The 24,165-nt window shown below is 46.4% G+C and overlaps 1 protein-coding gene across 1 annotated transcript in view; it reads left to right on the top strand.

Moving 5' to 3' along the window:
• Positions 1-511: 511 nt before the first annotated feature.
• The window catches only part of LOC115467807 (sphingomyelin phosphodiesterase-like), a 41,700-nt gene continuing 18,046 nt past the window's right edge, over positions 512-24,165 (top strand). The window contains 11 exon segments of the mRNA XM_030199294.1: positions 512-686; positions 689-766; positions 769-842; positions 844-904; positions 907-986; positions 988-1,045; positions 1,048-1,125; positions 1,128-1,157; positions 1,160-1,274; positions 9,769-9,940; positions 23,994-24,070. Of these exon segments, the coding sequence (XP_030055154.1) occupies positions 527-686; positions 689-766; positions 769-842; positions 844-904; positions 907-986; positions 988-1,045; positions 1,048-1,125; positions 1,128-1,157; positions 1,160-1,274; positions 9,769-9,940; positions 23,994-24,070 (983 nt within the window). The 5' untranslated portion in view covers positions 512-526.

Raw genomic sequence — 24,165 nt, 5'->3', positions numbered from 1 at the left:
TATTGGACCCTAAATTTTATCCTGGACAAAATTTAATCAGCCAAAACCAAGCTGGCATGGAGGCATTGCAGACTTAACCCTGGCCAGCCAGCGCTGGATGTTAGAAGCAACTGGGCAATCTGGATATCTCTGTGCAGTGAAACTGCAGCCTACAGTTTTGTCCAGTTAATTTTAAACCAGCCTGAGCTTAACATGATTGTCTTGCTTTCTGGTTAACTTTAACATCTGGATCACTAATGAGGGACCTGCCATGTTGTTTTTGTTTTGTGACTCTGGAGGATTTGCTCTGACCTTCAGTCTCTGTTCCATGTACTTTTAGGAAATTGCATTGCCTACAGACCAACGGTGTCAGACACCCACTGACTGGACTGAAGCTTCTCAATGGATCTCTGACTTTAATTTGTCCTCTTTTTCTTTTCATCCATCTCTGGCCCATCCCCTCCTCTCTCAAAACACTTTCTTCTTATCATTAACTCCATTCCCCTGTCTTCTCCCACCCCCTTTTCTGGCTCAGACTCAGGACAACATGGACCATGTGGCGAATCTAGTCATCTGGATGTGTGAGGAGCTGAAGATAGCGGAACCTTATGTGTGTGTGGAGGCTGTGCAGCTTTTCGAAGAGGACACGATATCTATCTGGATCCACTCTCTCTTCTGGCCCGCTGAGATCTGTGGGTTACTGCTGGGCATTCCTGTGGACACTGGGACATCTTCTCAGATTGGAACATTACACTGCCAGATACACCCAAGCCACCAATCAAACCACCATTCCCCCACAGCCTGGCTCCCCCATCAGTCACGTGCTGCACCTCACAGATGTACATTGGGACCAGGCATATACCACCAGGCAGCAACCCAGAATGCAAAGCACCACTGTGCTGCCGCAGTGGAAGTGGCGTAGGTCGCTGGAAGCGGGATACTGGGGAGAATACAGCAAATGTGACTTGCCTCTACACACCATTGAAAATCTGCTTCAGCATCTGGCCAATTCCCGGTCCCTTCCACTATGTCTACTGGACTGGAGACATTCCAGCACACAATGTCTGGAGCAGAGTCGCACAGATCAGCTGCTGGAACTCAACAATATCACCACCCTCATTCGCAAGTACCTGGGCCAGATTCCAATCTACCAGCTGTGGGCAACCATGAGACCACACCGTGAACAACTTCCCACCACCCTATATACATGGCAATAAGTCCTCACGGTGGCTGTATGAAGCCATGGCTGAAGCTTGGAAAGATTGGCTGACCCCCGAAGCTCTGCACACCCTCAGGTAATGTCTACATCATGTGATTCCCCACAGGTAGTCCTGAAGACCCTGGACATACCTTATTGGGCCTACAGATCTATCTGCATTCAGGTGACCTTGAAGAACTGTACACTCTTGGTAACCTCAGAAGTCCCACGCACACTTAGTGAAGCCAGTGACCCTACATCATGCAAGGCCAAGGTTCTACCTATCCACATATGATGTTGTGGCTGCTCACAAACTCAGATAAGCTCAAGACCCTTGACAGTCAGATAAGGCCAAAGGCTCCTTATATGCTCTGGTAAGCTCTTAGACCATCACACCCATAGATGAGCTCAACATTCTACCCAGAAACAAGTGAGTTCACAATCTCACCATATCTAAGCATGTGAACAGCCAAGACGTCATGCATAGATAGCTGAGCCTGGAAACCCTATCTGTATTCACATGAGCCCAGAATACCCAACAACCATCAGTTGCGCTGCGTACGTCTAGTAGCGCTATAGAAATGATAAGTAGTAGTAGTAGTTTCTTCTCTACATCATACTCAGTCGAAGTCCCTCTCTGCCCACCCACAGGAAAGCCTTTGTTCTGCACATGCTCAGGTGAGGTCAGAGAGAGCCCCCACTTCAGTTGACCTGGAGGCTTCATACACCTTCAGTTGAAGCTGGGACCCTGGGCAACTTGTCTTCATAGAATTATCGTAAGATCTGGTGACAGGAAAGGCTGCCTCTACCTGCTCAGAAGCCATCTTTCCCATATAAAAAAAGCCCCATAATAACAAGGGATTATTTGAGCAGAATAAAGGCAAAGCAGAGTTCTTTTACCTAAGGTATGGTGTCGCGTAGAAAATAGTTTCTGTAGACATCTTAAACATTTCTTCTAGAGTAGTTCACTCATCCCATCTATGCAATTATTTAATTGAATCCTCACCCTCTAATCGGACCTCTTTCATTGTCCAGGGTGACCTTAAAAACTACAGACTGGTGAGGAAAAATGGTAGAAGCCAGTCTGAAAATTAAAATTACTGAGCAATAGGAGAAAGGGAGTCAAAAGCGCAGTGGACAAAAGAGCAGAAAAGAAGTACATGGGCTGTGTTTCGGCAATGTGCCTGCATCAGGGGTCTACAATTAAAGCATACATGAAATCTTTTAACAACTTTAAAAAAATAAAAAGCTACGTGCATGTGAGTTAAACTACACACATATCCATTTAAAAATACACTAGTATGTGCAAAACGTAAAAACATAAATAAATAATGTAGGTCTGATATTGTTCTCTTTTTGGTATTCTTGTAATAATTTTACAACAACTTAGTAAAATTGGTCTAATGAATTAATTAAATAAAACGAGATGACAACATACTAGGAATTTCAAAGAAAGACAGTGTATGATTTTTACTTATTAAGGGGTCCTTTTACAAAGCCGCAGTAAAAAGTGGCCTCCGGTAGTGTGGGCATATCTTTTAGGCGTGTGCTGGGCCACTTTACCGCGTCTGGGAAAAAGGCCATTTTTTAATGGGTCGGGAAATGGGCGTGCGCAAAAATTAAAACTAGTGCGTGCCTGTTTATCGTTTCATTGTTTACTACACTGTCGCTTACTGCATAGCAAGCCAGAACGGTTTACATATCTAAATTTGTACAAAAACACACAAATTAATTTAAACCAGAAAATCCATTATATGATACGACTGAACAGACTCCGTACTGAGAATAATAACATAAGGCAACACAAAAAAAAAGCACAAAAGGGCCTTCAAGATTGGAACAATGCACAAACTTTAATGGAAGGAGACCGGACACGGCCATGTTTCAGCGCTCAGAGCTTCCTCAGGGATCAAGAGTGACGTCTTGAATACCAATGAGCGTGCAAACTGCATTAAGGTAAACTCGCTCTACAATTTGATACAAGAACTTTAGCAAGTAGCAGCTGATTCCGTGAATCAGATTGGAATATGGCGCCATGGCGGTTCACGGAATCAGCTGCTACTTGCTAAAGTTCTTGTATCAAATTGTAGAGTGAGTTTACCATAACGTGGTTTGCACACTCATTGGTATTCAAGACACCACTCTTGACCCCTGAGGCAGGTGCTTTGAGCGGCAAAACACGGCCTGTGTTGGGTCTCCTTCCATTAAAGTTTGTGCGGCCACATTGGTGATCTGCAAGGGCCGACTTCTACATGGAATGTTGCTAGTGGAATAGCAACATTCCATGTAGAATCTGAAATAGTAGCAACAGTGGAGGAGTGGCCTAGTGGTTAGGGTGGTGGACTTTGGTCCTGGGGAACTGAGGAAGTGAGTTTGATTCCCGGCACAGGCTCCTTGTGACTCTGGGCAAGTCACTTAACCCTCCATTGCCCTCCGCATTGAGCCTGCCATGAGTGGGAAAGCGCGGGGTACAAATGTAATAAAAATAAGATACAAATGGCAGCCATTTCTCCCTATAAAAAGCAAAACAGGGGAAATTCTTAGCAAGGTGTGATTCGTATTTGTATATTTGAAGCAATAAGTTCTACCACTCCTGGTAGGTGGCTTGATGTAAGAACTTCCAATGTCAGAAGATTACCTTCAACGCTAAAGATAGCATAGTGTTAACCAGAGTCCCTTCACTGCGAGTCAGCAAGTTTTCAGAGCTTTGCGGAAGAGGGGGTATGATCGTTCTAACTTAATTGATTAAGGTAGAGAATTTAGTAGTATAATTGACAAACAGGCCTGAATAGTGAAAACAAAGCCGTGAGAAAACCAGAGAAAATGTTTCCATTTTGAAACAAATATGTCTCTAATTAATAAAGTGGATGAACTACAGAAACTAAAAAGACTGTATTAAAGCCAGTTAGGAAACAATGGGGTCCTCTTAGAAAGGTGCGCTGAAAAATGGCCTGCGGTAGTGTAGACGCGTGTTTTGCGCGCGCAGAAGCTCAGAATCATTTTGCAGCACACCTGCAAAAAATGCCGAAAATGGACAGCCGGCAAAATGAAAATTGCCACAGGTCCATTTTGGGTCTGAGACCTTATCACCAGCCATTGACCTAGCGGTAAAGTCTCATGCGGTAACTGGGCGGTAATGACCTACGCGCATCAAATGCCACTTGACGCACATAGCTGGCGCGTGTAGCGGACCTGCACCAAAAATGAAATTACCACGAGGGCCACGTGGTAGCCAGGCAGTAACTGCATTTTGACGCACGTTGGGCACGCACAGACGCTTATGCAGCTTAGTGAAAGGGCCCCAATATCTCAGTGAATGAAATAGAATGAAATCCTTCAAGGTTGAATGAAAACGGAACGGAAAAGTGCATTAAGGATTATAGAAGTATGTCTTAATAGTTGTCTGAATGAAATGGATTGAAGAGAAATTGAAAATAAAATTATGTAAATAATTGAACTAGCGTGAACTGTAGACATATATAAAATATATAATAATATTAATAATATTACATAAACAAGAAGATAAGTGTTTCCATACAGGGACAGAGCAAAAGTCCATCAAGCCCAGCATCTTGTTTCCAACAGTGGCCAATCCAGGTTACAAGTACCTGGCAAGACCCCAAAGCTGTACAATACATTATATGCAGCTTATGCTAGAAATAAGCAGTGGATTTTTCCCAAGTCCATTTTAATAATTTCTTATGGACTTTTCTTTTAGGAAGCTATCAAAACCTTTTTTAAACCCCACTAATCTAACTGCTTTTACAACATTCTCTGGCAAGGAATTCCAGAGTTCAATTATACATGGAGAGAAGAAATATCTTCTTCGATTCGTTTTAAATTTACTGCTTTGTAACTTCATTGCATGCCCCCTAGTCCTAGTATTTTTGGAAAAAGTAAACAAGCGATTCACGTCTACCCGTTCCACTCCACTCATTATTTTATAGACCTCTATCATATCTCCCCTCAGCCATCTTTTCTCCAAGCTGAGGAGCCTTAGCCACTTTAGCCTTTCCTCATAGGGAAGTCATCCCATTCCCTTTATCATTTCCGTCGCCCTTCTCTGTACCTTTTCTAATTCCACTATATCTTTTTTGAGACGCAGTGACCAGAATTGCACACAGTATTCAAGGTTCGGTCGCACCATGGAGTGATACAAAGACATAACATAGTAACATAGTAGATGACGGCAGAAAAAGACCTGCATGGTCCATCCAGTCTGCCCAACAAGATAAACTCATATGTGTATACCTTACCTTGATTTGTACCTGCCTTTTTCAGGGCACAGACCGTACAAGTCTGCCCAGCAGTATTTCCCGCCTCCCAACCACCAGTCCCGCCTCCCATCTCCGGCTCTGGCACAGACCGTATAAGTCTGCCCTCCACTATCCTCGCCTCCCAACCACCAACCTATCTTCCTCCGCCACCCAATTTTGGCTAAGCTTCTGAGGATCCATTCCTACTGCACAGGATTCCTTTATGCATATCCCACGCATGTTTGAATTCCATTACCGTTTTCATCTCCACCACCTCCCGCCAGTGGCGTAGCTATGGGTGGGCCTGGGTGGGCACAGGCCCACCCATTCCTGCCTCAGGCCCGCCCTTTGTGACCTTCAAAATAGTTCATCAGCAGCAGACTCACTCCCCTCTCTCCCTCTCCTTCACCCCCAGATCTGGCATTTGCCTCCTGCCTGCAGCTCCACAACACACCAGTCCCTCGCGGTCCTTCTCCCGGATTTTCTTCAGTGAAAACAGAACAAAAGTAGCTATTTAGTAAATTGGCTTTTTCTTCATCATTATCTACATAGCGGTTCGCTGTATCTTTTAGTCTCACAATTCCCTTTTCAGGCATTCTCCTTTCACTAATATACCTGAAGAAATTTTTGTGTATCTGGATTTTCACTTTTGTTTTCCATTCCTTTCCTAAAAATACCTAACATTCTATTTGCTTTCTTAGCCACCGCCGCATACTGAGCAGAGGGTTTCAACTTATCATCAATGATGACACTTAGATCCCTTTCCTGGTCGGCGACTCCTAATGTGGAACCTTGCATTACATATCTATAATTCGGATTCCTCTTTCCCAAATGCATCATTTTGCACTTGCTCACATTAAATGTCATCTGTAATTTGGATGTCCAGTCTCCCAGTCTTGTAAGGTCATCTTGTAATTTTTCACAATCCTCTTGTAATTTAACAACTTTGAATAACTTTGTGTCGTCAGCAAATTTAATTGCCTCACTAGTTACTCCCATCTCTAGGTCATTTATAAATATGTTAAAAAGCAGCGGTCCCAGCACAGACCCCTGGGGAACCCCACTAACTACCCTTCTCCATTGAGAATACTGACCATTTAACCCTACTCTCTGTTTTCTATCTTTTAACCAGTTTTTAATCCACAATAGAACACTACCTCCTATCCCATGACTCTCCAATTTCCTCTGGAGTCTTTCATGAGGTACTTTGTTAAACACTTTTTGAAAATCCAGATACACAATATCAACCGGCTCCACTTCAACCCTTCAAAGAAATGTAGTAGATTGGTGAGGCAAGATTTCCCTTCACTAAATGCATGTTGACTTTGTCTCATTAATCCATGCTTTTGAATATGCTCTGTAATTTTGTTCTTTATAATAGTCTCTACCATTTTGCCCAGCACTGTTGTCAGGCTTACTGGTCCATAATTTCCGGGATCATCTCTGGAAGCCTTTTTTATTATTAATTTATTAGGATTTATTTACTGCCTTTTTGAAAGAATTCTGGGATGTATATCATCTGGTCCAGTTGATTTGCTACTCTTCAGTTTGTCAAATTTTTCCATTGCATCTTCCATGTTCTGTGACTCATCAGCACTGAATGCCATTTCTGACACTGGTATCTCTCCAAAACAGATAGAGAGAGTAATACAGCATACATATAAAGTATACAAACAAAAAAAGTAACAATGGGCCTTCAAGACTGAATCAACAGTGGTTCTTTATTGACAAGTGACCCGACACGGGCCGTGTTTCAGGGCGCCTGCCTCAGGGGTCAAGGTCTCTGTACTGCAGTGTGTGAGGTATCTAGGTCCAATGCCTCAGATAGCAGGAAAGTTTCTCATAAGTCAGCTCCATAAGACAAGAAGGCTTCTTTTAGAGCTCTATCTTCAAGTTGTGGCTGTAATTCTCTTACAGACACGCTGACTTATGAGAAACTTTCCTGCTATCTGAGGCATTGGACCTAGATACCTCACACACTGCAGTACAGAGACCTTGACCCCTGAGGCAGGCGCCCTTCGCGCCGAAACACGGCCCGTGTCGGGTCACTTGTCAATAAAGAACCACTGTTGATTCAGTCTTGAAGGCCCAGTGTTACTTTTACTGGTATCTCGCCCACATTTTCCTCAGTGAAAACTGAAGCAAAGAATTCATTAACACCCCCACCACCATTTAAGTAAGCCATGCGCTAATGCCAACACAGACCATTCACTTTGAATGGGCTGTGTCGGCACTGCTTCGTTCTGAGTGCCCCTTTTACTCCTCAGTCATCTAACTGTCCAACTGATTCTTTTACTGGTTTCTTGCTTCTAATATACCTAAAAAAAAGTTTTTACTATATGTTTTTATCTCCAATCTTCTTTTCAAAGTCTCTCTTTGCCTTCCTTATCAGCACTTTGCATTTGACTTGACATTCCTTATGCTGTTTTGTATTGTTTTCAGTCAGATCCTTCTTCCGTTTTCTGAAGCATTTTCTTTTAGCTCTAATAGCTTCCTTGATCTTACTTTTTAACCACGCCGGCTGTCGTTTGGTCTTCCTTCCTCCTTATTAATACATGGAATATATTTGGCGTGGACTTCCAGGATGGTGTTTTTGAACAGCATCCACGCCTGATGTAAATTTTTGACCCTCGCAGTCGCTCCTCTACGTTTTTTTTTTCACCGTTCTTCTCATTTTATCATAGTCTCCTTTTTTAAAGTTAAACGCTAATGTATTTGATTTCCTATGTATACTTACTTCAAAGCTAATATCAAATCCGATCATATTATGATCACTTATCAAGCGACCCCAGCACCATTACCTCCCGCGCCAGATCATGTGCTCCACTAAGGACCAAGTCTAGAATTTTTCCTTCTCTCGTCAGCTCCTGTACCAGCTGCTCCATAAAGCTGTCCTTGATTTCATCAAGGAATTTTACATCCCTAGCGTGCCCCGATGTTACATTTCCCCAGTCAGTATCAGGGTAATTGAAATCACCCATTATTATTGTGTTGCCCAGTTTGTTTGCGTCCCTGATTTCCTTTAACATTTCCGCATCCGTCTGTTCGTCCTGGCCAGGCGGACGGTAGTACACTCCTATCACTATCCTTTTCCCCTTTGCACATGGAATTTCAATCCACAGTGATTCCAAGGAGTGTTTTGTTTCCTGCAGAATTTTCAATCTATTTGATTCAAGGCTCTCGTTAATATACAATGCTACCCCTCCACCAATCCGATTCACCCTATCACTACGATATAATTTGTACCCCGGTATGACAGTGTCCCACTGGTTATCCTCCTTCCACCAGGTCTCAGAGATGCCCATTATATCTAATTTTTCATTTAGTGCAATATATTCTAACTCTCCCATCTTATTTCTTAGGCTTCCGGCATTTGCATACAAACATTTCAATCAATGTTTGTTGTTCCTATTTACAACTTGTTCAGCAGTTGACAGTGATAATTTGCAGTCTTGAATATCTGTCTGTTCTTTATTTAAAGATACTTGGTCTTCTTATGGTTTCTATTGCAACCTCGCTATCGGGATTCCCTACCGTCCCTGTTTCCAGTAACATAGGAACGCCTGAAACCTCCTCTTTGTCAAAGTCAATACTCCTGGTATTGAAACACTGGCTATGACTGGATATGTTGAAGCGAATCTGGGAAGACTGGCGATTCGTAAGACCATGGGTACTAATTTGAGATATTTGAAAGCTCCGTAGCTGTTTTGTTTTTTTCCTGTTTCTTTAGACTGCGGCTTTTCACTATGTCTGATACAAGTATTTTAAGTGGAGTTATTTACTTTTTGACCTGTGATAGTTATGAGCCATTAGATCTATACAGATGTGAGAAGCTTAGATTTGATCACTGAGGTCTTTTTTCTCTACTTTTTAAAAAATATATATTTCTGTGTTGAAACAAATAATTGATGATCAGTCAGTGACACTGTTAGGTATGTGTAGAGAAACTTGATAAGAAAAAAAGGATTTAAATCTATACCTGAATATCCAGTGCTGGCTGAATTTCTGATGATGGAGTGATGAATGGAAGTTTCCCAGGTATCGCTGTTGAATATCAGCAGTACTGGATGACTTCGAGCTTCACCTCGCCTCTGCTGCCAGACCACACCAGCATGACCTGCAAAAGTGCCAGGGTGGCCAGCTGATATCCGGATAAAGCTGCTGAAAACCCAGGCATGGCTCTGGTGAGCACAGCTTCTTATCCGGAGAGGCTCTGCCCCTCCCAGGTAAGGGCCACTGAATCTCAGACCCATAGCTATGATTTCGGTTTCAGGGACGTCTCATCTCGCTGTGTCTTTGCAGGAAGGTTTTTAAACAAACTCTCTCTCTCTGCAGGCTGGGTGGTTTCTACACTGTAAAACTGAACCCAGGACTCCGCCTGGTGTCTCTGAATATGAACTTTTGTTCTCCTGGGAATTTCTGGCTTCTTATGAACTCCACGGACCCTGCTGATCAGCTGCAGTGGCTGGTGGGAGTCCTGCAGGATGCGGAAGACAACAAGGAAAAAGTAAGTTGTAACTCCTCACACTGGTTCTTTCATTCTGATGTGGTTATTAATAGAAATCAAACAAAATAAAACATGGAAAAGAAAATAAGATGATACCTTTTTTATTGGACATAACTGAATACATTTCTTGATTAGCTTTCGAAGGTTGCCCTTCTTCCTCAGATCGGAAATAAGCAAATGAGGTAGCAGATAGTATAAATGAGAGAAACATCAAAGCATTACTTTGACAGTCTGACAGAGTGGGAGGGTGGGGGTGAGAGGAGGGTAATAAACAGAGAAATAAACAGAGAAATACAGCTTTATGTTTTATAATGAGTTAGAAAACCCAGATCCTTATTAAGTCCTGTTTGTTGGGTGTCAAAATATTCAATCATTCTTATTTCAAAGGTCTTACGTTCCTGTATTGTTTTAAAGTTACCTTTCAGTATTCTCACTGTGAAATCACTGGTGCAGTGTCCTGGTCCTGTAAAATGCTGACCAACAGGGGTGGGAGCCCTACTGGCACCAGTATTGTTCATGTGATGTCTATGTAAATTGAATCTTGTCTTAAGCATCTGGCCTGTTTCTCCAATATAGCATCCTTCGTTACATTTTTTACACTGAATGATATATACCACATTGGAAGATGAGCAAGTGAAAGATCCCTTTATGTTGAATATCTTTCCTTTGTGGATGACTTTGGGGTCCTGTGAAATATTTTGGCATAGTTTGCAACTGGAACGGACTTAACAAGGATCTGGGGTTCCTAGCCCATTATAAACCATAAAGCTGTATGTCTCTGTTGATCACCCCACCCCTCACCTATCCACACCCATCCTGTTAGAATATCAATGATATGCTTTGATGTCCCCATGCATACCTCCGACCCACCCCCACCCTCTCACCCTGTCAGACTGTCATAGTAATGCTTGAAGGTTTTCACTTATATACACTGTCAGCTAGCACATTTGCTTATTTCCGATCTGAGGAAGAAGGGCAACCTTCGAAAGCTAATCAAGAAATGTATTAAGTTATGTCCAATAAAAAAGGTATCATCTTATTTTCTTTTCCATGTTTTATTTTGTTTGATTTCTATTGATAACCTTAAGAGTGGACTAACACGGCTACCACACTCCTCTACATTCTGATGTGGGAAAGATCAGATACAAACCCCTTAGCCCCAAACATAGGGACATGGAAATACTTTTAAAACAAATAGGAGGAAATATTTTTTCACTCAATGAATAATTAAGCTCTGGAACTCTTTGCCGGAGGATGTGGTACCAGTGGTTAGTGTATCTGGGTTTAAAAAAGGTTTAGACAAGTTCCTGGAGGAAAAGTCTATAGTCTGCTATTGAGACAGACATGGGGAAGCCACTGCTTGTCCTGGGATTGGTAGCATGGAATGTTGCCACTATTTGGATTTCTGCCAGGTACTTGTGACCTGGATTGGCCACTGTTTGGAAAACAGGATACTGGGCTAGATGGACCATTGGTCTGACCCAGTATGGCTACTGTTCTTATGACATTAATACCTAATAATAGAGTTACTAACATAAGCTAACATCATTAATGACATAGAGGGGCATTTTCAATATGACTTCTAAATCTGAATTTGCACATTTTACACAAAACGTCCAAATTCTGAACAGGAAAGAAGGTCATTTTCAAAAAAGAAAAAGGTCTATCTTTTTTTTTTTTTCGAAAATACTATAGATGTTTTGTTTTTTGAACGTTTTGTGATTTGGATGTTTTATTTTTTGTCCATTTTCGAAAAAAAAAAAAAAAAAAAAACGTCCAAGTTTAAAATGTCCAAAATCAAGCCATTGGGATGTAGGAAGAGCCTGTATTTTTAGTAGACTGGTCCCCATGACATCAGCAATAGGGCACCCTAGGGGGCACTGCAGTGGACTTCATAAAATGCTCCCAGGCACACATCTGACCATTACTCCCTTACCTTATGCTCTGAGCCCCCCCCAACCCCCCCCCCCCAACTGTACACCACTATCATAGCCCTTATGGGTGAAGGGGGCACCTCTATGTGGGTACAGTGGGTTTCTGGTGAGTTTTGGAGGGCTCACAGTTTCCTCCACAAGTGTAACATGTAGGGGGAGGTAGGAGCCTGGGTCCACCTGTCTGCATTGCACTGCACCCACCACTAGACTACTCCAGGGACCTGCATGCTGTTCTAATGGGCCTGAGTATAACATCTGAGGCTGGCATAGAGGTTGGTAAGTAATGTTTTTCATCACATATTTTGGGGTGGGAGGGGGTTAGTGACCACTGGGGGAATAAGGGAGGTCATTCCTGATTCCCTCCAGTGGTCATCTGGTTATTTAGGACACCTTTATTCATAATAAAAATAGGTCTCGCTCAAAACATTTAAGTTTTAGTCCTGGACGGTTTTGTTTTGTTCCATTATGGCTGAAAGACGTCTAAGTCTTAGGAATGCCCAAGTCCAGCCTTGAACACGCCCATGGCATGCCCCCTTATTTAGACTCACTTCTGATGGACTTCAGAGAAAAACGTCTAAAAAGAGGTTTCGAAAATACTGATTTGGATGTTTTTGTGAGAAAAACATCCAAATGCAGACTTATGTAACTTTTTGGACGTTTTTCTCTTTTGAAAATGAGCCTAGAGGTGTGGTAGCCGTGTTAGTCTACTTTTAAATGTGATCAATAGAAATAAAACAAAATAAAACATGGAAGAGAAAATAAGAGGATACCTTTTTTATTGGACATAACTTAATACATTTCTTGATTAGCTTTCGAAGGTTTCCCTTCTTCGTCAGATCGGAAATAAGCAAATGTTGGTAGATGACAGTATATATAAGTGAGACATCAAAGCATTTCAGTGACAGTCTAACAGGATTGGGGGTGGATAGGTGAGAGACAGGGAGATACAGTGGGGGAAATAAGTATTTGATCCCTTGCTGATTTTGTAAGTTTGCCCACTGACAAAGACATGAGCAGCCCATAATTGAAGGGTAGGTTATTGGTAACAGTGAGAGATAGCACATCACAAATTAAATCCGGAAAATCACATTGTGGAAAGTATATGAATTTATTTGCATTCTGCAGAGGGAAATAAGTATTTGATCCCCCACCAACCAGTAAGAGATCTGGCCCCTACAGACCAGGTAGATGCTCCAAATCAACTCGTTACCTGCATGACAGACAGCTGTCGGCAATGGTCACCTGTATGAAAGACACCTGTCCACAGACTCAGTGAATCAGTCAGACTCTAACCTCTACAAAATGGCCAAGAGCAAGGAGCTGTCTAAGGATGTCAGGGACAAGATCATACACCTGCACAAGGCTGGAATGGGCTACAAAACCATCAGTAAGACGCTGGGCGAGAAGGAGACAACTGTTGGTGCCATAGTAAGAAAATGGATAGAAGTACAAAATGACTGTCAATCGACAAAGATCTGGGGCTCCACGCAAAATCTCACCTCATGGGGTATCCTTGATCATGAGGAAGGTTAGAAATCAGCCTACAACTACAAGGGGGGAACTTGTCAATGATCTCAAGGCAGCTGGGACCACTGTCACCACGAAAACCATTGGTAACACATTACGACATAACGGATTGCAATCCTGCAGTGCCCGCAAGGTCCCCCTGCTCCGGAAGGCACATGTGACGGCCCGTCTGAAGTTTGCCAGTGAACACCTGGATGATGCCGAGAGTGATTGGGAGAAGGTGCTGTGGTCAGATGAGACAAAAATTGAGCTCTTTGGCATGAACTCAACTCGCCGTGTTTGGAGGAAGAGAAATGCTGCCTATGACCCAAAGAACACCGTCCCCACTGTCAAGCATGGAGGTGGAAATGTTATGTTTTGGGGGTGTTTCTCTGCTAAGGGCACAGGACTACTTCACCGCATCAATGGGAGAATGGATGGGGCCATGTACCGTACAATTCTGAGTGACAACCTCCTTCCCTCCGCCAGGGCCTTAAAAATGGGTCGTGGCTGGGTCTTCCAGCACGACAATGACCCAAAACATACAGCCAAGGCAACAAAGGAGTGGCTCAGGAAGAAGCACATTAGGGTCATGGAGTGGCCTAGCCAGTCACCAGACCTTAATCCCATTGAAAACTTATGGAGGGAGCTGAAGCTGCGAGTTGCCAAGCGACAGCCCAGAACTCTTAATGATTTAGAGATGATCTGCAAAGAGGAGTGGACCAAAATTCCTCCTGACATGTGTGCAAACCTCATCATCAACTACAGAAGACGTCTGACCGCTGTGCTTGCCAACAAGGGTTTTGCCACCAAGTATTAGGTCTTGTTTGCCAGAGGGATTAAATACTTATTTCCCTCTGCAGAATGCAAATAAATTCATATACTTTCCACAATGTGATTTTCCGGATTTAATTTGTGATGTGCTATCTCTCACTGTTACCAATAACCTACCCTTCAATTATGGGCTGCTCATGTCTTTGTCAGTGGGCAAACTTACAAAATCAGCAAGGGATCAAATACTTATTTCCCCCACTGTATGCATGGAGACAGGAGGGTGACAAACAGAGCAATACAACTTTATGGTTTAAAATGGGCTAGAAAACCCAGATCTTTGTTAAGTCCTGTCTGGTGGGTGTCAAAATATTTGATCATTCTGACTTCAAAGGTCTTACGTTCCTGTATTGTTTTAAAGTTCCCTTTCAGGATTCTTAATATGAAATCACTGGTACAGTGTTCTGGTTTTGTAAAGTGCTGTCCCTGAGCCTGATAGTAACATAGTAAATGATGGCAGATAAAGACCTTACGGTCCATCCAGTCTGCCCAACAAGATAAACTCATTTTACATGGTATGTGATACTTTATACCCAAGTTTGATTTGTCCTTGCCATTCTCAGGGCACAGACCGTAGAAGTCTACCCAGCACTGTTCTTGTACTAGAAGTTCTGAAGATTCTGGAATCCTAAAGAGTTACAAGATTCCGGAATCCCAATTAGTAGCAACATAGTAACATAGTAAATGACGGTAGATAAAGACCTGAATGGTCCATCCAGTCTGCCCAACAAGATAAACTCATTTTACATGGTATGTGATACTTTATACCTGAGTTTGATTTGTCCTTGCCTTTCTCAGGGCACAGACCGTAGAAGTCTGCCCAGCACTGTTCTTGTACTAAAAGTGCTGAAGATAATGTTGAAGCCCCTTAAAATTTACATTCCAGCCCATCCCTATCTATTCAGTCACGATCAGGGCACAGACTGTAGAAGCCTGCCCAACACTGGTTTTACTTCCCAATTACCGGCATCGCCACCCAATCTCTGCTAAGATTCCTTGGATCCATTCCTTCTAAACAGGATTCCTTTGTGTTTATCCCACGCATGTTTGAATTCCATTACCGTTTTCATCTCCATCACCTCCCGCGGGAGGGCATTCCACAGATGAGGGAATGGCCACAGATCTCCTTTTATGTATGGAATCCAGTTTCTAATAACACATTAACATCATTACAGCTCATCACAGTAGCTGCCTGGATTTTGAAGAATTTGAGGTGGGTCTACAACTTCTAAGAGGGATAAGCAGGGCCCAGGGGCAATAATGTTGGTTCATTTTCAGCTCATTTTTGGATTTTTTTAGTGATTTTTTTTCAAAAATGACTTTTAAATTTTGATAAAGGTATGTAAACACTGTTTATGCATTAAATTTGGAGGTTTTATGCATATAAAATTGATGTAGGATGTGTTCACCAAGGAGGTCTTTTACTAAAGTGCACTAGAGGTGTATTTTCAAAGGTGAGGTAGTGTTTTTAGTGCATGGTAATCAGCGCACACTAAATGCTAGAGATGCAGATAGGAATACATGGCCTTCTCTAGAGTTTAGTACACGCTAAAAACACAAGCATGCCTTTGTAAAAGGCCCACTTACACTTACAAAAATACATAGTACATTATTGAAAAATACTAAAACCTCAAGTGAAAACTACAAATATTAGAAAACAAATTAAGAGACTTAATTTTATTAACCACTGAAAAGTAGAAGCCTGCCGCCCCCCCCCCCCCCCCCCCATGAGAACAAAGGTAGGGAGCTCGAGTCTCTAGCACAATGTTTCTCCCCCTCCCCCTCAAAGGATGATAACAGGAAGCTCTGCAGGCAGCTTTCAACCTTAGTATCTCTCACACACAAGAACAATGAGGAGGAGGAGGAGGAGCTGAGAACCCCAACATAACACCAGCTGGTTCTGGGTCCCAATCTACCACCTCGCACTTGAACCATACAAAAACAGGATTACCACAGTGTCTTGTCCTTGTGCTGAGGTTCTCTGGGTCTCAACAACTTTTTAGTAGCAGTTCTGGTTAGTTGGGGGAGGGGGATTGTTGGCTTCAGTGGTGCCTAAAGCAACAGTTTTTGGTATGGTGGTGACAGCAGAAGCTTTTGATGGGGGAGGGAGGGAGCTCAGTGGTGATGAGAGCAGAAGCTTTTTACAAACCTGGGTGTGTGCAGCTGGCAAGCACAGGACACCAGTTTGGCAGCATCTCCATGTTCAAACATTTCTATTGACGTTTCAGAAAGAAGACAACAACCCAAGCAAAGAACTGAAAATACAATAGCAGCAGATGCAGCTCTTTAAGGGAAATTCTTTTCTAAATAACTTCGTATTCTCCAGTATAGGAATATATAATATACACCAAACAATTCTGACAGGTTCTCATGGTGCTGGGTGGTGGGATGGGGGAAGGATTTGGTGTGTATATGTGTTGTTACTTTGAAGGTAAAATTATGTATAATCATACCTGATAATTTTCTTTCCATTAATCATAGCTGATCAATCCATAGACTGATGGGTTGTGTCCATCTACCAGCAGGTGGAGATAGAGAGCAAACTTTTGCCTCCCTATATGTGGTCATGTGCTGCCGGAAACTCCTCAGTATGTCGATATCAAAGCTCCATCCGCAGGACTCAGCACTTAGAGAATTACACCCACGAAGGGACACTCTGTCCAGCTCACCACCGCCGAAACGGGGGAGGGGAATTAACCCAGCTCATCCCCACACAAGTGGGGGAGGGGAATCCGTCCAGCTCATCCCCGCGGAGCGGGGGAGGGACACCACACCCGCCGATGCGGGGGGATCTGGCTTATCCTGCAACCGCAACCGCGGGAGGAGCTGACTGACCCTAACACCGCCGAAGCGGGAGGGGTACAAAGCTGCCCTACAGCCGCACGAAGCGGGAGGGAGTGCCGGCAGAATTTATGTCTCAATCCAGCCCCGTAAAACGGAGGGGAGAGGAATGCAGCAGCTCACTGTAACACAAACTCGTCTCAACTCTTGAAGAATCCAAGTGAAAGAAGAACTTGAACACGAAGTCCTCCTGAAGTAACTGAAGGCTAACTTGAACCTAAAATTCAACCAGAATATAAACAGTACAGATATCTGGGAGGGGCTATGGATTGATCAGCTATGATTAATGGAAAGAAAATTATCAGGTATGATTATACATAATTTTACCTTCCATATCATCAAGCTGATCAATCCATAGACTGGTGGGATGTACCGAAGCAGTACTCACCCAGGGCGGGACATAGAAATCCCTGACCTCAACACTGAAGCTCCAAACCGGGCCTCCGCCCGTGCAGCCACAGTCAAACGGTAATGCTTGGAGAATGTATGAGCCGAAGCCCACGTTGCCGCCTTGCATATCTCTTCCAAGGAGACGGATCCGGCCTCTGCCATCGAGGCCGCCTGAGCTCTCGTGGAGTGAGCCTTCAGCTGGATAGGCGGCACCTTCCCCGCGGCCACATAAGCCGCTGCAATGGCTTCCTTGACCCATCTTGCCACTGTAGGCTTAGCAGCCTGCAGACCCTTACGAGGACCTGCAAACAGGACAAACAGATGATCCGATTTCCGGAAATCATGGGTCACTTCCAAGTATCTGATGATGACTCGTCTCACATCCAGATATTCAAGAGCGGAGTACTCCTCTGGGTAGTCCTCCTACGAAAGGAAGGGAGACAGAGCTGCTGATTCACATGGAAGCGAGAACCAATCTTGGGCAGGAAGGAAGGCACTGTGCGAATAGTCACTCCTGCCTCAGTGAACTGCAGAAAAGGCTCTCGACATGAGAGCACCTGGAGCTCGGAAACTCTTCTGGCTGAAGTGCTAGCCACCAAAAAGACTGCTTTCAACGTCAGGTCTTTCAGAGATGCCCTCGACAAGGGTTCCAAAGGCGGCTTCTGCAATGCTCTTAGCACCAGGTTGAGATTCCACGCAGGCACCACTGAGTGCAGAGGAGGGCGCAGGTGATTAACTCCCTTGAGAAAGCGCACCACATCTGGCTGCGAAGCCAGGGAAGCACCCTTCAGGCGGCCCCTGAAGCAAGCCAGAGCCGCTACCTGGACTTTAAGGGAACTGAGCGACAGACCTTTCTCCAGACCTTCTTGCAGGAACGCCAACACTGAAGAAATTGGAGCAGTGAAGGGAGAAAGTGAGCCTGCTTCACACCATGCTGCAAAGATACGCCAAACCCTGGCGTAAGCAGTAGAAGTAGAGCGCTTCCTCGCTCTCAGCATAGTGGCGATGACCTTGTCTGAGAAGCCCTTCTTCCTCAGACGCTGCCGCTCAATAGCCAGGCCGTAAGACCAAAGGGAGAGGGATCCTCCATCACCACGGGACCCTGATGTAACAGGCCCTGCTCCACTGACAGCCGCAGAGGATCGTCGACTGAGAGCCTGAACAAGTCCGCATACCAGGGACGTCTGGGCCAATCCGGACCCACCAGGATTACCCTGCCGGGATGCTTTGCCACCCGGTCTAGCACCCTGCCCAACATGGGCCAGGGCGGGAACACATAGAGGAGCTCTTGTGTCGGCCACTGTTGGAGAAGAGCATCTACTCCCAGGGATCGAGGGTCCCGTCCTCTGCTGAAAAAGCGCGGCACTTGGCCATTGGCCGATGACGCCATCAGATCTAGGCTCGGCTGGCCCAGCGCTTCGTGATGTCCAAGAACGCCTGAGCAGATAGTTGCCACTCTCCGGGCTCCAAGGTATGGCGACTGAGAAAGTCCGCCTTGACATTCATGACTCCGGCAATGTGGGCCGCTGAAAGCTGCTCCAGGTTCGCTTCCGCCCACTGGCAAAGACTCATAGCCTCCTTGGCTAGAGGGGCGCTCTTGGTACCTCCCTGGCGGTTGATATAGGCCACAGCCGTGGCATTGTCCGACAGGACCCGTACAGGCTTCAACACCAGTACCGGGATGAACTCCAATAACACCAACCGAATGGCTCTGAGTTCCAGGAGGTTGATAGACCACTTGCCTCTGCAGGAGACTAGAGCCCCTGCGCTGTCCTTCCCAAGCAGTGGGCTCCCCAGCCCATCAAAGAGGCGTCTGTCGTGACGACAATCCACTCCGGGGTCACCAGAGGCAATCCTGCAGACAACTTGTCTGTCTGCGTCCACCAGCTCAGCGCCTTGCGCACTGCTGGGTCCACGGGAAGGCGCACAGCATAATCCTCCGACATCGGAGTCCAGCGCAGCAGCAGAGATAGCTGTAGTGGTCTCATATGAGCCCTGGCCCAGGGCACTACTTCCATCGTGGCCGTCATAGAGCCCAACAGCTGCACGTAGTCCCAAGCCCGAATAGGAGAGGCTACTAGGAACTAGTCCACCTGAGCCTGAAGCTTGACAATCCGATTGTCTGGCAGGAACACTCTGCCCACTTGGGTGTCGAATCGAACTCCCAGATACACCAGGGACTGAGTCGGGCGCAGCTGGCTCTTCTTCCAGTTGATGATCCATCCCAGGGAGCTCAAAAGAGCAACGACCCGGTCCATAGCTTTGCCGCACTCTGCATAAGAGGGGGCTCGGATCAACCAGTCGTCCAGATAAGGATGGACTTGTACTCCTTCCTTTAGCAGGAAGGCCGCTATGACCCCCATTACTTTGGAAAAGGTCCGCGGAGCAGTAGCCAACCCGAAAGGGAGGGCTCTGAACTGGAAGTGTCGTCTCAGGACTGTAAAACGCAGAAAGCGTTGGAGAGGAGGCCAGATGGGAATATGCAGGTACGCTTCCTTGATGTCCAAGGAAGCCAAGAACTCTCCTGCCTTCACTGCCGCTATAACAGAGCGGAGAGCCTCCATGCGAAAGTGCCTCACTTTCCAGGCCCGATTGACCCCTTTGAGGTCGAGGATAGGCCGGACAGAACCTCCTTTCTTTGGAACCACAAAGTAAATGGAGTAACGTCCCTTGCCAATCTGATTTTTTGGCACCGGAACGACCGCACCCAGGCGGATCAGGTTGTCCAAGGTCTGCTGCACTGCCACAGCTTGACCGGAGACTTGCAGGGAGAGAGTACAAACCCGTCTCTTAAGGGTTGGCAGAACTCTAGCTTGTAGCCGTCTCTGATGACTTCCAGCACCCACGCGTCTGAAGTTATAGTGGTCCACTCGCCCAGAAACGAGGACAGCCGTCCTCCAATCTGCACTGGGGCGTGGACCAAGGCCCCGTCATTGGGTACGAGACCCTGGGGGAGGACCGGAGGGAGCACCTCCGGGACGGCGGTCTCTGCGAAAGGAATGCTGCTTGGGGGAGAAATTCCTCTTGAAGGAAGAGGGGGCAGAGGAACCCGACTTGCCCGGGCGGTACCGATGGGCTTCCTGCAACCGTCCTCTGGAGGTATCGGGACGAGTACTAACCCGAGCCCTGACCTCTGGTAATTTCTTGCCCTTAGACGTGCCGAGATCGGTCACGATTTTGTCCAGCTCGACCCCAAAGAGCAGCTTGCCTTTAAAAGGCAATCTAGCCAGGCGGGATTTAGAGGCGTGGTCAGCAGACCAATGTTTCAGCCAAAGCCACCGCCGCGCAGAGACTGTCTGAGCCATGCCTTTAGCTGAGGCTCTCCAGACATCATACAGCAAGTCTGCCAAATAGGCTAAGCCCGATTCCAGGGCCGGCCAATCAGCCCTCAAGGAATGATCCGAGGGGGAAGCCCGCTGCACCATAGTCCGGCACGCCCTGGCCACATAGGAGCCGCAAACTGAGGCCTGCAAACTTAAAGCAGCTGCCTCAAAGGACGACCTTAAGGCCGCCTCCAATCTTCTGTCTCGGGCGTCCTTTAGGGCCGTGCCACCTTCCACCGGCAACGCCGTTTTCTTAGTCACCGCAGTGATTAAAGAATCCACGGTAGGCCACAGATAGGCCTCACGTTCACTCACAGCCAAAGGATAGAGGCGGGACATAGCCCTAGCCACTTTAAGGCTCGTTTCCGGGACATCCCATTGAGCCGCAATTAAGGTGTGCATGGCATCATGCACGTGGAAGGTTGTAGGCGGGCGCTTCGTCCCCAGCATAATGGCAGAGCCAACAGGGGCTGAGGGAGAGACGTCCTCCGGAGAGGAAATCTTCAAAGTGTCCATGGCCTGTAACAACAGGTTGGGCAAATCCTCTGGGCTAAAAAGCCGCGCTGCAGAGGGGTCATCCGCTCCATCCGAGCGGGGATCTATCTCCTCCAAGGAATCCGCAAAGGATCGTTGGGAGACCTCAGACACGCTGCCCTCATCTACATCGGAGGAGACAAAAGTCCTCCAAGGCCTGGAAATCAACCCGAGGGCATTTACCTCTGGGAACCTCAACCTCTTTATCAGAAGAGGGAGCAGGGGCAGCGTTTTGCATGAGGAAAGCCTGATGCAGCAGCAAAACAAACTCGGGGGAGAAACCCCCCAGACTGTGCACTTCCGCAGCCTGGGCAACAGCCCTAGACGCACTCTCAACCGGCGCTCGCAATAGCGGGGGAGAGACATGCTGCGCATCCAAAATGGCGTCCGGCGCGAAACTCCGTGAAGGAGCCGCGCGGGAAGAACGGCGCTTAACTTTAGCCGCTTTGTGCCGTCGCCCAAATTAAGGGCGTTCATGGCATTAATGTCTCCAACCTCAAGGGCGGCCCCGAAGAAGCCGTCCGAGCCGCGTGGCCGGCCAAGATGGCGGAGGCGAGGAGCGGGGGATGGGCGTTTATGGCGGGGAAAAACCGCCACGCCGGAGGAACGACCGGGACAGTCATCGGTCACTAAACTATCACCCATCAAGGGCGAATCAGGTTGTAAAACCCCCGCATCCCCTCTAGAAGCGCTCCAGCGATCCGGGGAGCGACCCTTTGCGCCCTCGCCCTCCGACGCCATTGCCACGAGGAGAAGAATCGGGGAACCCCCTGCCCGCTATAAAAAGGTAAAATTACCTGCTTGCCGCTCCGAGCTGTAACGAACTGGTGTCCCAGTGAGTAGCTGCAATGAACGTTTAAAGAAACGTCGAATTAAACGCCTTTAAAGACGTTTAAAAATATTTTTTTTTTTTTTTTTTTTAAACGGAGCCAGCGGGAGGGGGGAGAAAAGGAGGGACCTGGCACCACCAGGTTTGCACTTGCTCAAAAGAGCCCTCAACCCCAGGCCTCAACAAAACCTAAGGATTAGGCTTGGAGGCCTAGCCAGAGCTGCTGCTGTGTGTGACCACCACCTGCTGAGATAGAGAACATACTGAGGAGTTTCCGGCAGCACATGACCACATATAGGGAGGCAAAAGTTTGCTCTCTATCTCCACCTGCTGGTAGATGGACACAACCCACCAGTCTATGGATTGATCAGCTTGATGATATGGAATATCTCTTACACCACTTCTCTTGACCCCATCATCCCACCATCCAACCCAACATTCTCCCATTTTCCCCCGACTTGCTGTTTCAGTCACCTCCCTTCCGCCACTCCTGTACTTGATCTGGCTTTGCACTCCACCCACTCTTTCCTCCACAATGTCTCCCAGGATTTGTCCCCTACTCATCCCCCCACAACCCGCCACCCCCATGAATTCCCCACTCACCCCATGCTGTCTCTCCCTCAGAGGGGAAGTCTTGACAGTTGACTGTCCAGTCTTCAGCTGGCAGGACCTGTTGATTCCTGACATCACAGGCAGCTCACCCAAGTCTTCAGTAATCAGGATCTGGCAACTTCCATCAGCACTTTCCATCATGGCCGCCCAAATCCAGCATTAGAAGCGACTTCCCTTGTGTTGCTCTGTGCCAGTACAGCGAGCTTGTTCAAATTTTCCCTCTGACATTGATGTCTGCTAATCTTACATATCAACAGAATGGAATTTCTTTTGTGGGTTTTGAAGAAGCTGGTTGTGCTGGCATGGAGCAGTGGTGGAAGCGGCATGTCCTCCTTTTCTTAGACTTAGGGCACTTTTCATGTGCCCAGCATAACATCTGCCACCATACTGGGACAGTCAGTCCTCCTTAACACTGTACTGGGCCACTCTCTGAGTCAGTACTGGTGTAGAGGGGGAATGTTTTCTACCAACATGCTGTTCTAATACTGGGTCAGTACCATCTCAGAGGCGGGAGAGATCCCCTAACACCATGCTGAGCCACTGGGTCTACACTGTGCTCAGAAACCTATGTCTGTTGTTTGGTGGGGGGAGTGGGGCAAGGGGCGATTTCTTCGTCTCAGTGCAGTGGACTGTCCTTGGTTTTCTTGATTCTGCTGCTTATATTGTGACTCCAATTACCTCCATCTCTTGGTCTTGGAAAGGGTAAAATCTATTGCCTGCGGGTACCAGTGCCTGGATCTTAAAGGCTCCAGCATGGTGTGCAGGGTTGCCATATAAAAAAAAAATTCCCACACAAAACTGCTCAAAACCCGCCCAAAAACTGCACACACCCCACCCCCGACGTCATCACCCCCACCCCGTCATCAACCCTGCCCCTTCCGTCATCAGCCCTGCCCCCACCGTCATCAGCCCTGCCCCCACCGTCATCGCCCCGCCCAATACATCACCAAACCCGCCCAAAACGTCACAAACCCCGCCTCTGTCGCCATTAGCCCCACCCCCCGCCGGCCAAAAAAACCGCCCAAAACCCGCGCAGAAAAAAGAAAACGAGCCCAAAAAACCGTAACCCGCGGCAAATGTTTCCCGCGGCAGGTTGCGGAAAACCGCCCAATTGGGCGGGAAAACCGCCCATCTGGCAACCCTATGTAAAGAAGTTATTGGTGTTACATGAACAGAAGTCAGTGCATGCATTTATAGATCTGCAAAAGAACCTCTTGTTCAAAGCTTCTCACAGCTGTACTATTTCCTGGCAGGTTCATATCATTGGTCACATCCCACCGGCCAACTGCCTACGGAGCTGGAGCTGGAACTACTACCACATAGTCAACAGGTGAGAGGGATGGAGGGTGAGAACTGTAGCAACAGAGGGGAATTGATGGAGCCATTGTCATAGGTGAGAGGTAGGAGATATGGAAGGCTAATCAT

This window comes from Microcaecilia unicolor, chromosome 4 (genome assembly GCF_901765095.1).
Source record: "Microcaecilia unicolor chromosome 4, aMicUni1.1, whole genome shotgun sequence".
Classification (NCBI taxonomy): Eukaryota; Metazoa; Chordata; class Amphibia; order Gymnophiona; family Siphonopidae; genus Microcaecilia; species Microcaecilia unicolor.
This window is presented reverse-complemented; position numbering and strand designations above follow the sequence as displayed.